At 48.3% G+C, this 15,897-nt stretch overlaps 1 protein-coding gene across 1 annotated transcript in view; it reads left to right on the top strand.

The window, feature by feature from the left end:
- The first annotated feature begins 9,030 nt into the window (after nucleotides 1–9,030).
- The window catches only part of LOC6601346 (Krueppel-like factor luna), a 103,117-nt gene continuing 96,250 nt past the window's right edge, over nucleotides 9,031–15,897 (top strand). The window contains exon 1 of the mRNA XM_026986683.1: nucleotides 9,031–9,558. Within this exon, the coding sequence (XP_026842484.1) occupies nucleotides 9,457–9,558 (102 nt within the window). The 5' untranslated portion in view covers nucleotides 9,031–9,456. The remainder of the gene's footprint in view (nucleotides 9,559–15,897) is intronic.

Raw genomic sequence — 15,897 nt, forward strand, 5'->3', positions numbered from 1 at the left:
AATGTGCTCTTCCATGGCACAAAAAAAAGCAATTAAATCGGCCCCACTATCGGCTGGTATGCAGGAATGCAGAGGCTGGGCTCCACTTAGCGTGTGAAATTATGCACCTTTTCCGATGGTTTTTTTATAAAGAAAATTGCAGGCTGGAATCTGCTTAGCTTTAAAAACAAATAAAGAGTTTTTCCCGTCCACAAAAACAGCAATGAACATGGAGAATGCCCAAGCGATCCAGTCTGTTAATTCTAGACGATATCTACAGGCTATCATCGGATAAACGAAGCCAATTCACGAGCCAGGGCTTGCTGCCCGGAAAAGCCCAGTGTTTCCACAGTAATCTGTTGGGCAGTCAAGGATTGCAGTGGCTGGGGCTAACCGCTGGGGATCTGAAAGGCCATACCCTTGACCTAAGAAGGTCCTCCTTCGACGGGCTAAGGGCATGAGAAATGCTCCCTTTGCCCAAGCCCTTATGAGTAGTAGAGGCAGAGAGAGTGGGCGAGGGAGGCGGACAGTCTTCGGTCGGATCAATCCCGATGTCGTTTCTGGGGCCGAATCTTGCGCTGGTCAGTGCCGTGATTGCGCATCGTTATCGGCCCTCGTTATCGTCTTTGGTATGCGTGTCGCGTCGCGTCGCGTCGCTTCGGGTGCCGGTCGAGTGCGTGGAGTCTATTTTTAGCTTCGCTGCTGCTTCTGCTTCTGCTTCTCCCTCTCCTTCTCCTTCTTTCTTATCACGTCAAAGCTTCTCGGTTTTGCTTGTCTTTCCACGCTCTGAGAATCTCTATTTGCTCTCTGCTCGGCTATCGCCATCTCGCTCATGGGATACCCTAACAGAGGACCAGCTAAGCCGCTAAGCCATCCCATAGCTGCCAGGGCTGGGATCGATCTTGCAGGGTATTTCCATCGTCGGCTCTCCGAGGGCTCTGTTTTTCGCCTGTTGTGGCGCCTATTTGCATGCAAAACATTTTGGAGCTGTCAAAGACGCCTGCAAATAGAGCGCGAGGCGGCGGGGAGGAGAGGAAAGAGCGCAAAAGTTTGGTGGTAGAAAGTTGTTCGTGGGGGGGGAGGGGAGGGGAGGGGGTTGCGCCGTGTTTACTCGAAGCAATGAACTGCAGCTAAGTGGCGTATCAAGTGCGGCAAGTGTGTTTGTATTTGCCAAAAATTAAATTACATTTTTCATTGTTCCTGTGGGGGGCTGTAGGGGGTGGGGGGCTGTAGGGGGTGGGAGGGCCGTGAAAAGCAGTTAATGAATGCCATTTGAGCCATTACCGGGAGAGGGGCATGAAAGGGGGGAAAATCAGACAAAGCCCAAAGCTAAGCCCGGAAAAGTTCCCCCCACCACACCCTACCCCTGGCTTGGGGCATGGGGCAACGACATGCAATGAATATCAAGAGATTTTTATGAGGCACGCATGTGTATGGCCGTACTTTCCACCCTCTGACTCCGTCTCTGTCTCCGACTGTGCCTCTGCCACACAAAGATAATGATTAGTGTGATGTGCATAATAATCATGGCCATATTCCACGATTAGTTTCCAATTCATATGCGTCGGGCGGGTCTTTCTGTCCCGCTCTGCCTCTCACGCACACTCCATCCATCTCGCTCTCGCTCTCTCTCTCTCTCGTTCTCCCCCTTTGTTGGCCACTTTTCCACCTTGAACACGTCTTGTATTTTCATCTATTCCGTTTCGCTCTGTCTTTGTTTTTTCGATACCGAGAGGGGGGAGGGGAGGGGAGGGCAACAGAAATATTACCACGTAAATTATTAATAAGTCGAATGGGGGGTGCTCCCCCTCCCCCCCTGAGAATCTACAGAGCATAAGTTTCCGTCGATTTGTCTGTTACTTAACATGCATAAAATGCTTCCATGAATACATCAAAATATTTTCGCTTTGCCAGTGGCCCCCCCCTCCCCCCCAGGCCCCATGGGGAGGGGTGTGCTGCCGCGTTTTGGCCATTGGCTTATGCTGGCTCTTGCCTCTTGCCTCCTGCCTCCTGCTTGACGATTCCGACTGCGAGCGCACACTGTTTCTGGTTTCTGGTTGCTGGTTGCTGGTGTCTCCTTTTCTCTCTCTCTTTTTTAGCAATTTGCTTTATGATTTTATGCACTTTACGGTTTCCTTAGTGCCCCACAGACGGCGACTGTATCGCTGCCACAATTCGAGTCGGTGATTGAGATCTGAGCACCTCTGGAGGTTGCAACGATACCTTTGATCCGTGGCAGGGTCACCTCGAGAGCATGGACACACCTTTAATTAAGGCCATGTGGCCTGTCCAGCGTGCCCCCCTTCGTAAGTGTGTGTGTGGCGGGCAATGGCAAACATAAATTCCCATTACAAATGCACAAATGTCACATTAGACGCTATCAAAGAGCAATTTGCAGCGTCTACTAAATCAATAAGCCAAACTTGGCAACCTAACGGATACGCACAGAGTTTGGCCAACAAGCGGGCACACACACACGCACACACACGCACACAGTGAAGCTTCAATGTAGTGAAATGTTGGGGGTGTACGGGGTAGGGGGACTGGGGGACTGGGGTGGGGAACAAACACAAGTAGCTGTAGATTCTCGTATGTTTCCCCCCATTTCGAGTGCTCCTTCCGCCCTGCCGATGCCCCACTGCCGTGCCACATCGGATTCGTATTGGGGCAGAGGCACTTTGCATGCAGGCCCTCATGCAAATATAATAAATTGTAACGCGCTTTACATTAACATTTACATAATCGCAATTAATCGACAACATGTGTGTGCCTGTGTGTGTGTGTGTGTGTCCCTGTGTGTGTCTCTGTGTGTGTGAGAGTCCCAGCTCTCGAATCCCGTCGCCAGTTTATGCTCCAATCAATATTAATAACCATTGCAATGCGGGGTTTAGGCCCTGTTTCTGCCTCCGGCTCCTGCCAATTCCCTCCTCTCCCCCCTCCCCCTCCCCGGCTGTGGCACCGATAATGGACACTTTGGCCGTCTCCTTACTTGGGCGCTGCGGAGTGCTTTGGCCGGCATGAACTGTGCCGTTTACGGATTTGTGTGACTTCCGCTGCCCCACCAGGGGGGCGCGCAGGGCAAGATGTCAAATTGTCAACGCACCTTTGGCTTGCCCCATTGTGGGGGGGGGGGGGGGGGGAGGTATGTTTGCTAGTTTATTCGCAATTATGCCAAATGCCAGCCGTTGTCCTTAATAATTGTCATACGTGGAGTACGAGGATTATACGCCATATGATTGTCAGTAATTGAGCCCCCTTGCCCCTTGCCCCTTGTGTGCCTTTTAGCAAGTGTTTTGGCGGCACAGAATCCCCCCCTTCCATGTTAACCGACTGTTGGGTAACAGCCCGCCCCAATATCGTACGCGTATAACAGTTTAACAGCGGGCTGTTAGCGATTCCGGTTCTTATACGACAACAAAACGAAGAGAGCCACACAAACGCAGCCGAATCGAACTCTAACAGAGTTTCGTCGGGTTTTGTTGCGTTCGTCTGCCTAGAGCCGCTTGCTGTCGAGCGAGATGAGGTTCTGTTTTGTTCTCTTCCCTCTGTTAGCTAACAGTAGAACAGCATCAGACAGCGAACGGTCGCTGTAGAGCAGTTTAGACACGGCGAACGCTCTTCTAAAGTTCTCTCTTCGGTTCGATCGAACCGCTCGGGCGAGCGAACCCGAGCCGCAACACGTTGCGTTCGGAGGCGAGCGCAGTTGAACGAAAGCAGCCCCGAATCTCGTGAGCACGATTTAAAACATGTTTCGGCCGCGGACAAGGAAACAACAGTTGCTGTCGAACTCTTTTCCGAATTTCAGAGAAGTCCGTTGAAAAAGCCCGCGCAAGAGCGGACCACAGCGGGCGAAGACGCGTTTGCCGGTTACCCCCAACACGCACCCGTTAGCGGTTAGTTATTTATTTTTGCCAAAACACACAAAAATATCCCAAAATCAAAACAAAAACCGTGCAAAACTGCAATTGTTTATCCGGCCTTATCGCGAGTGATCCGATAGGAAAACAGTACAGGGCTTACCGTTATGGCCGCAAGTGCGAATTCCGTAAACAACTGTCGAATCAAGTGAGACGAAAACCCATCCAGAACAACAGAATACAGCAGTGTAAATACAGCAAAAACAAAGAGGAAAATTATCGAGAAATACAACAAAATAGGGCTGGAAAATTCAAAATTAAAGCCGTGAAAATTGCAACAAAAAACATAGTTGCAACGAGAATTATTGAGTGGAGAAAATAAATACTAATATTTGTGTTTGTATTTGTATTTGTATTTGTATTGTTATCGCCGCTCGATCTGCCGCCAATGTTGTGGCTTTTATTGTTGTTGCTGCCTGCCGGTGTCGCGTCGCGTCGCGTCGTTAAGGTGTCTGTCCGCCGTTGCTGGTGTTAGTGCGTCGCGCGCGCGTGTGTGTGTGAAAGAGTGTGTACGTGTGTGTGTGTGTGGCAAACAAGTTTCTGTGTTTGCGAAAAAAAAGGCCACAACAAATACAGCAACAACAACAACAACAACCACCACCACAAAAGTGAGGCAGCAGCGCCGCAAAGTGAAGCAGTCGAAACGGGAAGCAAGTGTTGCACATGCACCAACTGGCAGCAAGGTAAAGCAAGGGGCAAGACAACGAATAGATCGAATCGAAGGCCCGTTAGGCAGGTGCGGCAGGGACATTCCTCGCTCTCGACACGTCCATTGATGATTCACTGGGATCCTCTATGAGTAATTCCCTGCCAGATACTATGCCGTGTGTAATGTTACAGCAATGTTAGAGCAAATGTTTTGCGCAATTTTGCATGCCCCCCCCCCCCAACCGACTGCCGATTGCCCAGAGATCACGTAGTACACGGGGGGGAACGGGGGATCCGAGCGGATCCGAGCGGATCGGAACGGGTTCTCGAGTGCTGGCTGTTGGTTGATTCATGCATCGAGTATTTTTCAATTTCCACTGCGGTTGACGGTTGACTCGTCGGCGCCAAAACGACAATAATCGTATAAACATGAATAATAAAGAAATACATATATTTACTGCCACAACTACTTCTACACACAGATACACTCTTGTACAGAACAGAGGCATTGCACTTGTTCTACGATTCATACGAATCGGTTCTGCTTTTCCAGTTTCCCTTGGTCTCCCCTTGCAAATATCAATATCGCCACAGCACCCCCTCCCTGCCCCACAGTGGATAGATATGGAATACCTGCCCCTTGGGTTGCTGTTTCTTGTGTATACACCAAATATTTACCAATAGCTTCACTTTGTAATCCAATTACTCAGCGTCGAGGGGCGGCGAGAGTGTGGCAAGAGATCTCCAGCATTAACGGGAATGTTGCTAATACCCTTTAACGGTGTAATGGTTGGGGCACGCAACATAGGAGAATTCCAAGAGTTTTGGCTAATTCTGTCTGGTCCGCCACTGATTTATGGAACCCCTCCCCCCCCCCCCCCCCCTTTCCACCAGTTAAAGATATGCCACATGTGGCGGCCCGTCGAGAGTGTCTTCTGTCGCCTTCGGGGTCTTTATTAATATTTATTTGACTGTACGAAAATAAAACAAAGTAAAATAGAGCCCATAAATAACGTTTTGTTTATAAACACACGCAAGCGATTTTCCGGCTAAAAATAAATGATCCAAACAACTGAAATAGGGAGGCGACACCCCATGAAACGGTATTTCTTGCGGGGCACGAAATTTTCTTGTGGCGTTTCCTTGAGGCTTCTTCTTGCGGTGTGGCCGCCAACAGGTACAAATCCCCAGGAATCCCCCATTTCGAGCTTAATGCGAATTAATTGCGGAAAACCGCCAGGAAAAGCCGCAGTTTGCAGCATTTTGTGGGCACCTTTTTGGGGCAATGTCAATCCGCGTGCAACCGCAGGAACAGAATCGAAATGAAACGAGGATTTTCTAATTGAGAATTTCCCTGGTATGCGTGTGTGTGTGTGTGTGTGTGTGTGTGTGTGTGTGTGCCCCTCTCTATTTCTAGAGGAAAATTCCCACTCGAATTGGAATGTAAACAAAGTTTTGATATAAAAATAGACCAACGAGAGCCCCGAGAGCCCCGAGAGCAGAGCATACCATTTTCCATTTTCCATTTTCCAATTCGGTTTTGGGATTTTATTTGAAAGCAATTCACGTGTGAAATGAACAAAGTGTTGATTTGTTTTTCGGGGGCGGCTGGCAGGAAATATTACACTGGAAACAAAAGAGTTTTTGCGTGGGAGGGGACAAGGGGGGGCACAGGGGGGAGGCATCAAGTTCATGGATGGAAATGCCAAGTCATGGAACGAAGATGAAAACAAAGTAAGACACAAAAAAGGGGGAGAGGGAGAGCGAGAGGGAGAGGGACAACAAATGCAGGCAAAGATCCGTTGAACTGCTGATGACGTTTCGTTGGTGTCCATTGTTGTTGTTGTTGTTGTTGTTGTTGCTGCCTCCTCGAGAGTCCGTCTCGGGGCCCCGTCCCTGGCAGCATGCCCGTTAAGGTCGTCGCCAGTTCTTCTCTCTTCTCTCTTCTCTCGGTTCTCCCTGTTGCTGTCTCTGACTCAAAAAACCAGCGGGAGAGAAGGGCAAAGGGGGAGAAAAGACCCCAAAAGCATGTGCTTTCTTGAACGCTTAAAATTCCGTTTTAAAATGGGGAAAAACAAAACCAAAACAAGAAAGCCGGCAGTCGAGGCTGTGGCTGTGGCTACCCTGGAAGATCCGTCTTGGGTCTGGAAAGGGCGGGAGGGGAGGCAAGTGGCCGTGCAGCAGCGGACAAGAAATTAAAACGCACGTAGGCAGAAGGAGTGGAGGAAGAGGAGAGACTGAGACAGAGACAGAGAACGTGCGGCAGGGAGCGAAGAAGCGCCTCTAGCGCTGTCTCTCGGCTGCCGCGTGGCGCGTTAAGTTGTTGATTGAAGGGTCTTTGAGTAAAGTATCTTTACGTGTGTGTGTGTGTGTGTGTGTCTGCTGTTGCTGTGGAGGCAGCTCTCTCGGTTACTGGATGCTGCAATCATAAATGCAGGCAATAGAAAGGAGGAGGCGGAGGAGGAGGAGGAGGAGTGAGAGTGGGCGACCGCTTCATGTGGGTTTCCGTGTGGGCTCCACTGCTTGTTTTTTTGATTGTTTCAACTCCACGGCACTCGTGCAACTTGAAACTGCAGCTGGAACGGGAACTGCAACTGTAACTGGGTTAACAGTTAATTAGACCAAAAAACAATCTACCTAAAGCCCAAAGTTCAATATGAAAATCGTATTAAATTTCAAGCGAAATGTGACTCCTCACCCGCCACCTGCCCCCTTCTCCCGCTCCCAATAAGGGGTTCCAGCGGCCCTGGACAATGGCCAACGCACACACACAGACACACAGACACACAGGGACCTCAGAACTGTACCCCAGACATAAGAGACATAACTTTTTGTTTCGATTTTCCCTTTTCCCTTCTCCCATCTCCCTTCTCCCTGGTGTTTCTTCTCTAAGAGTGTGGATATAATACAAACTTGTAAAAACGTCAAAGCGATAAAAATGTTCGATAATCAAAATGAAAACGACCGTCAGGGGAGGGGAGTGGTAGAGGAGGGGGAGGGGGAGGTGTAACATCTAACGTCGAACGTCTAACAATAAAACAGGAAGAGTTTCAGAGCGCAGGACAAGTGTGTGAAAAGGTTCTCGATTCGAGATGGGATGCTGGGGAAAATGCTGTTGTCTGGATTGGTGGATGCTCGATGCTGGATGCTGGAAAATCAATAAGCCAATGCTTATTGTCATAGAATAGAGCCCGGGAATGGTAGGGATAGGAACAGCAGACACTCCTACAAAGAAGGAGGGAGAGCGTCAGAGAGGAGTCCCATAATGTGGTGGAACCGATGGGACTCATGGGGAAAACAGTCGGGAACATAAAAATGCCATTGACTGCGGGACTGCGTGGAGAGTGAGGGGGAGGGGACGGGGAGATGGGCCGGGGCATTATTTTTTAGGCCAAAACCAAATGAAAGTTTGCCTTTGTCGAAAGACAGAGAACTGCAGTGCAAAGTTCTAATTTGGGCCCCGAAAGAGACAGCGCCACATGTGCCGCATGCATCGGGCAACAGAAACAACAAAACTGTACCAACAAACACAACAAACCAAAGAAGAAAACAAAACCGAAAACGAAAAACGAAAACCGAAACAAAACAGAATTCAAGTCAAAAGCGCACACGGTCAACGGGCTGGGACTGGGACTGGGACTGGGACTGGGACTCGGTTTTGGTGGTTCTTTTTTTCAGTTAACACGAAAACGATGTGAGCCCGTCCCGGCCCGGCTCAAACAACAACAAGAAACAGGTAGTAAAAACCGACAACAGACCGCGACTGCAGCAGGAAAGGGGAGAGCAAAAGAGACACCAGAGAGAGAGAGAGAGAGAGAGAGAGAGAGGGACGCCAAGCGCTTAGAAACGAAAGAAAAACTCAGGCGGCGGTTAAGGCTGAGTTGTGGCCAGGCCGAAACAGGGAGAGGGAGACAGGGAGAGAGAGAGGGCCCCTGTTGACTATAATAATAATCAAATTGATCCGACCCGAGCACACTCACACACTCACACACACACACACTCGCCCAGAGAAGTATGCACACGGGTGTAGTGCTCGAATCGGGGTTACTGACCCAAAACTGTGTTTTCCAAATTGTGTTGAGCATGGCTAAAACAGATACCAGAAACTGAAACCAATTCGAGATTGTACGACGGGGCGAAAAACCTCGAGATCTATTTTTAAAGAAATATTGAAAATATTCCCACTAGAGAGCGCAAAAAAAACCATAAAAATAAATAAAACTAGAATAATTAATAATTTGGAATGACGGGCGATGACTCGGCAGAAGATGAAAACAGGCCAAAAAGAATGTGGGTTAAAGAACCCCCCCGCTACACCCCCCCGCCCCCAAAAGAAACCCATAATTAATGATTATTTATGCATTTTTTTGTTTACTTGCAGCTAACAAAAAAAAACCAACCAACAAACAAACAACAGAAAAAATTATGGAAATGCATTCATAAAAATCTAAAAAAAAAAATAGGAAAAAGCAAATAGAAAAGCAATTAATGTGAAAAAGTGCGAAATCAAAGAAACCCCAAATGAAATTAGTTGAGAAGAAAATTAACAAAATAAAGTGCGAGAAAGATAAGTGTGTGTGGATCCCATACAGTATATAGTATATATCCACAGATAATCCACAGACGCGAGTGTCAAAATGCAGCCCACAGCGGCCCCCGCCAGCGCTGGGAAGCAACAATCTCTCTGAAATCAAAATTCAATCAAAAAAATAATACACATAACCATCTGCATATACATATAGTACATAGATCTATAGCATATAGCACAAAGCATATAGCATATAGCATATAGCAAACCTCAACGAGCAGCACTTTGAGCCGCATTCAATCAATCAATCAATCAAAACCCTACTGCAACGGCCTCACCACGGAGTCCCTAGAGTTTTTGCGATTCACCGAAGAGGACTTCGAGATGGATATCCTACCGAGTGGGAATATCTTCAGCGAACTGGAGCGCATCTGCACCACCGGCTACTTCTCGTCGCAGCCCTCCATTGAGGATCAATGGCAACAGGTTTGTGGCCCGAATCCCCATCTTATGCTTATCAAAACGATACCGAATCAGTGCCTATTCGATGGTAGATATGGGAGCATTCCCAGACCATTGCAACCTTTTCGAAAGATGATTCAGTTCTTAAGGGAATTTCAGCACAATCTTGGGCTGAACCCTTTGGCTAATCTAATCGCAAACATTCCATGCTCTTCAATGTTAATTGATCTAGTTTTTGTTGTTCAATAAACTAAAGTAGTTCGGCGATAGCAGAGAGGGAATAGTGCTCAAGATTATGGGGGTTTCTGGCTTTCCATTTGGTTTTCCTCTCATAGAACAGACTGTTCCCATTTCCCCTCATAATTGTCCGCCACATTCCCCCCGATTGACGTCACCTTCCAGCAGAGCTTTGTGTTTGCTTTGTGTTTGGAAATTTATCAAAAGACTCGACTACTTAATTCCTCAATTTTATCGAAAGACCTGGCCGACTTGGGCGACTTTTCTTCGACTTCCTTTTGGGGCATTGCGCAATCTTGGTCGATCGCTAGAGGGGGCCACAGGGGCTGGAGGGGCCAGAGGTGCTAGAGGGGCTAGAGGCGAAAGTGTTTAGTGTTTTGTTTTCAAGGTCTGCGTATTCCAGCTTACCTGCCGCACGGTCTAAAATTAAATCGCCAGAAATTATAAACTCTTGATAAGCTTTTCGGGTGCTCCAAGTGTGTGTGTGTGCCCTCTATATGTATGTGTGTGTGTGTGTGTTTCTATGGTCTCTCCCGGACTGATATGTATTTCAGTTTTGTTTGCGCGAAAAACCCAACAAAAGATGGGGCCAGCCGAATAAATAGATGTGCCGGGGCCATAAATAAGTAGAAATTCGCAAACCAGCAGCAAACCAGCGGCAACCCAGCAAACTCAGCGCTCGGTTCGGTTATCATCGCGCGGCATGCATAATATATATACTAAATAAATGTATACTTGTACTATATACAGACATTTAATCTTTTCTTTTCTTCTTTTTTTGCCAATTTTGTATGTGTGTTTTTCTGTGTTTGTGTGTGGCATTTCTTTTTATTATTTATTATTTTTTGTTGCTCGTTTTTTCGAGTGTTTTCTCTGATAAAACGAATCGAAGACCGCCGCCAGCTGATTGCAGACAGCTTTTCGTGGCTTCTACTGGCCCCCCCCCTCTCTCTCTCCCTCTCTTTCCCTCTCTGGCACCCGCGGGGGGGTCGTCTTGGGGTGTTATCAAAAAAATAACTGACGCATAAGAAGATTGTGTTACGACTTTGAGGGGGCAGAGGGGGACAGAGGGTGGCGGGGTGTCTGTATTTTGTATTCTGTTTTTGTTTCTGTTTTCCCATTTGCGATGAAAGAAATCTGCGACAAGTCGGAGGCTGTGCCGCTCTTTGGCCACCGTTTCAGGTTTCGCTGCAAATTAAGAATGAACAAATTTTTCACACCCTCAGTTTATTTATTTAGCATCCACGCACAACAAAAGATACAAACACAGCCAGCAGATAGATATTTCAAGTATTTCCAGCCAGAAATTCCATCAAAATACACAGAAATAGGCACATGAAAATGTTTCAATCCTGCAAGCACTAGATTTTGGATGAATTTTGTGGAATTTCCATCAGCAGTTTGGATACTCGTACTCGTATCAAGTGCGAGTCTGAGTCTGAGTCGAAGTCGAAGTTAAAGTCGAATTTGGAATGGAAACGGCAGCCGGGAGTCGCGAGTCGCGAGTCGCGATGCACTCGTTTCATTTGCACAACTTAAAAACTTTTAATTGAACTCGAGTACACATTTTTGCATAACTTTTTGTATTTTGTATTCGTCGTCGTTGTCGCTGACGTTTGGGGCTGCCGCTTCTGCTCGGGATGCCGTTCCTTCGGATACCCTTATGTCGGAAAGTCGGAAAGTCGGAACTTGCGAAAGTTTGTGCAAACTTGAAATTGAAACCAAAGAGATGGCCTGCCAGCCTGAATACTTGATTGAGGCAAGCTGCTGAAGTATTGGCAGCGTCAGCGAGGAGGCCGCTAAGGAGGAGCCCGGAATCAGATCATATCCTAGATCATGGCTGAAAGTTAAGGGGTTTCATGGATATTTCCATGGATAAACATATCAGCGAAGAGGCCAAGACTCATATCTTGTACTAGATGAAAGAGGAGGGGTTTTCCTCCTTAAACTAGAACCATTCTCTGCGATCAAAAGCGGTTTCTCCTCTCTGGCTAATATTTGTAGTATTTTTTAAGGTATTTGCCGCTGCGGCCTGGCCTCAAGAGCGGTTAGATTTGATTCGGGGCTAAAAACTTTAAATTGCTGCATTTAATAAAAGTTTTGTCGGCGTTGCAGGGGCGGCGGGCAGGTGGCAAGGACATCAAAAGGAGCAGAACCACGAATTTCGTACTGGAACTTTCTCAAGCGATCTCCCACGCCCTCTCTCTCCCCCCCAACTCCCCCACTCTCTCCCCCTGTCTCTGTTTGGGTTGGGGCCTTTTGTAATTAGAACTTGCGGATGGATGTTTTGTTTATTTCCGTTGACTTCCGCCTGCTTCCGATGCGGCGGCTGCGTTTTGCTGTTTGCTTATTGTTTTATTGTAATTGTTATTGGGGGGAAGTGCTTTAGCTGGAGGGGAGAGGGGGGAGGGGAGTGATTATGCCATGGTTATGAGGCATAATACGGTGCCATCCGTCCGTCCGTCCCTCCGTCCCTCCGTCCGTCCGTCGCTGGGAAACACTTGTGTCTCATTTCCATTTAAACAGCTGTTGAGCCTCAAATTGTTGCCTTTGCTGCTGCCTCAGTGGCAAAGACAAACAAGCTGCGGCTCTGGCATATGTATCTGTATCTGTATCTGTATCTGCTGCATACATTATGTGTATCTTTGTATCTGCATTTGTATCTTTAGCTCTTTTTTGGTGGGCTGTTTTTGGAAACCAAGAAAAATAAATGCCATTCTGGGCATCAGGGGGCGGCGGGGGCGGTGAGGGGGATTTCTACTCTTAATTTATTTCATTTCCACTCCAATCTGGAATCTAAACCGTATTTTCCTTTCATTTTGACGAGCGAAAAATCCCGAAAATGAATTGAATTTTCCTTTTGTTTTTCCGTTTGATGAGAGGGGGAACGCCCCGCCCTCCTCACAATTTCCCCCACCCGCAAAACTATTTGCGATTAATTTCATTTATAGAATTTGGCGAGTTTTCGGTATTATTTTAGCCGTTTGCTCTTGGCCATTGGCCATTGGATATTGGTTTTAATTTGTGAAAATCTAAGCGGATTCTATGCGATTTTCGCCCAGCGTATTAGCCACATTCTGTGGCAGTGGCAGGTCCCTGTGCTGCGGTTGCACAAATTTAAACCATCAATTTAAATAAATTTAAATAAATTTAAATCAATCGAAATAAATCGAAATAAATCTAAATCTCTGTCTATCCGTCCAACGGAATATCTTTGCATATTTCCCAATTACATTTTAATATTAAATATTTCCATTCAGCCCGCCCCCGCCCCTGGTTACTGCCCCCTGCCCCCAGGCAACCACCTTCGACAATATGCAATCAGCAGTTAACATTTAACACACGAAAATCGTGGCAGAAAACCCAAAAATGGCACGTACCAAAAAGAGCAGAAAAAATACAAAAAAAAAAAAGAAACGGAAGAAAACCAGAAAAAAAAGCGCTGAGAAAACGGAGCTGTTGCCGTTGGGAAATTCATGAAGATAGATGCACAACACACGCACACACACGCACATAATAAGCCACACACACACACAGGCACAGACACACACACGCAGACACCCACTTCATTGACTAAAACACGTCGCAGTGGCAGTGGCAGCGGCAGTGGCAGCGGCAGTGGCAGAGTTCTTTTTTCCAGCAAACACAGCAAAAAAGCCAAAGAAAAAGCAAAAGGAAGTGCCAGAAAGAGAGGAAGAAAGCGAAAGAGACAAAGACCTAGAACTAGAGACAAGGGGGAGAAAGAGAGAGCAAGGGAGAGAGTGAGAGAAATCCGAAATACGTGCAATTGCTGAAAATATGTTTGTTCTGCGGCAGAAGGGGCAGGGGCAAGGGGGGAGGGAGGAACCAACGTGCGGGCCAAGCATCTGTGGGCCTTAAATGCCCTCCGATACACACACACACACACACACACACCCTTGGTGTCGTCGTTCGTGCCACTGTGCCTCTGCCACACATTTGCTACTCCTCTATTACCCTCAATCATTTATCATCTTGGCTGCAATTAATCATCAAATATACGCGCGCCCTCCCCTCGCACATTCGCACTACGTGGCAGCCACAGCCACAGCCACAGCCTCGCACCCCGCCTCGCACCCTCGTCCCTGTCCCTTGTGCGCCCGTGTCCATGTCCTTTTATAGTTTTTGCGGGATTTATGCTTATAATGTGGAATGCGCGACGCCACTGTCTGTTTATCTACGAGTGTGTGCCGGGGAGTGGCGGGGAGTGCTGGTGCCACACTAGACACTCGCATTTGCGGCACATAGCTCATATTTAACTATGCGACTGCCCCCCCTCTAAGGCCGGGAGGGGAGCGGCGCTTGGTTACGTGCAAGTTTATGATACGACTGACTCCAGACTCCAGACTCCGCTCCCTGCCGCCTCGAGCTGCGGTCTGCAGTGCCACCGCCACTGGCTTACTGCCGCCGCCTGCTGCCACACGCAGAGCTAACCAGAAAAGTTGCTGCAACTTGTGGCAGCAGACTTCTTGCATAACTCCCAGCGATGCCGCCAGAGAGCGAGAGAGAGCGGGCGAGATCAAGCCAAAGAGTGGCTAAAAAATGGCTTCCAAAGGAGGTTCCCCCTTGCCCTCTCCTCCCCCTGGTGATACTCCATATCGCACAATAATTATTGCAAGAGCGGGTGTGCCAGTGGCCCGCAATTGGGGGCACGAACCTCAGACCGGAATCAAAATTCTGCACAGCTGTTGAAGGCGTCTCGGCTTGAAGAGCTGACATTTTCCTGCTGTTTTCCCCTCGGTGCAGTGTGGCGGGGGGGGAGGGCACCACCCGGACGAAAGGGACTCGTCTAAATTGCGGATAATTGAGTTGCCGGCCATCGGCTCCACTTCCACCCACTGTTTCCGTACTGCTTCCCGGCTCTGAAGAGAGACTCTCAGCCCACGATTGGGCCTCGAATGTGGACTTTTCGATCCACCGATGCTTGCTCTTTCCGCTCTCTTTGTGCTTTAAGTTTGAGTTATATCCTCTCTGTATCCAGCTCCTAATTGGTTGTACAATTATGTATGCCTCGGTTGCCCCAGCCCCTGCCCCAGCCCCCCTGCCCCTGCCCCTGCCCCTACCCCTGCCGCCCTGCCACAGCCTGGTAAATTCGTATTTATTAGAGTCATACATCAAGTTGGCATCTCCTCTGTGGGGCTCTCTCTTATCCTTTGCTGAGGCAACGTTTGTCTCCCCCCCACCGCCCCATCATTTGTGTGTCTGTGTGTGCCTCCAGATTTTAGCTACAATCTATTCCTCCTCCTGTAATTCCATCTCCTACCATGCTGATGCTGTCTCTCCCTCTCCCTCTCTCTTTGTATCTGTATCTCTTTCGTCTGCTTTGGTCTTTTGCTCTTTTTCGCTCCGAAAGATGTGCGCCCGTTGATAAAGTCTCTTGGTAATGAGTGGATATGTTTCGTATTAATTACAGTTGTGTTTTTTCTCCCCCCCCCCCCCCTTGGCTGCTTCCTTGTTAAGGAGAACAGTCCCCTGATTGTGGGTCGTGTCTCCAGCTCTCTGTTTGCTAATCTCTCAGCGTGGGCTGGGGCGCCTCTCCATGTGGGTTGATTCCTCATTTCCTTCCACACACACACACACACACACACACACACATACAGTAGAACGACTTTTACCCATTAAAGCGGCAACTGGCATTCACTGAGACTTTTTTTTGGCCAATAAAAAATGGTCTCTCTAAGCAATTGATTGATTTCGCCAAAGGACAAACATTTCTTTTTTTCGTTTTGCTGATTGCTTGCTCTTCTCGTGCCGCCGCTTTATGCCTCGAAATTAATCTTTATTGCCTCCGAAGCCGAGCCCCAAGCCCCCCCCCCCCCCCCAAAGAAAGAGAGAGGGAGCGTGCTCTTTCTGGCCATAAAAAAGGCCAGAGAAAGAGCCAGAGCCAGCGGCAGAGGCCGATACTCAGGCAGAGGCCATGTGTCCTGACAGTTTTCTTTTACGAGCGGCACAAACTAATCCTTTTTTAATAATGCGATGGCCTCGAGGGCGACTGGCCACGTGCCTCGGGGCTACACCGGGTCCAGCCCCTGCCCTAGCCCCTGCCCCAGCCCCTGCCCCTGCCCCAGCCTCCTGCAAATCGTCATCTTTCACTGCCGACTCATTTGA

This window comes from Drosophila persimilis, unplaced genomic scaffold, assembly GCF_003286085.1.
Source record: "Drosophila persimilis strain 14011-0111.01,24,50 unplaced genomic scaffold, DperRS2 tig00000002-arrow-pilon, whole genome shotgun sequence".
NCBI classification, from domain to species: domain Eukaryota; kingdom Metazoa; phylum Arthropoda; class Insecta; order Diptera; family Drosophilidae; genus Drosophila; species Drosophila persimilis.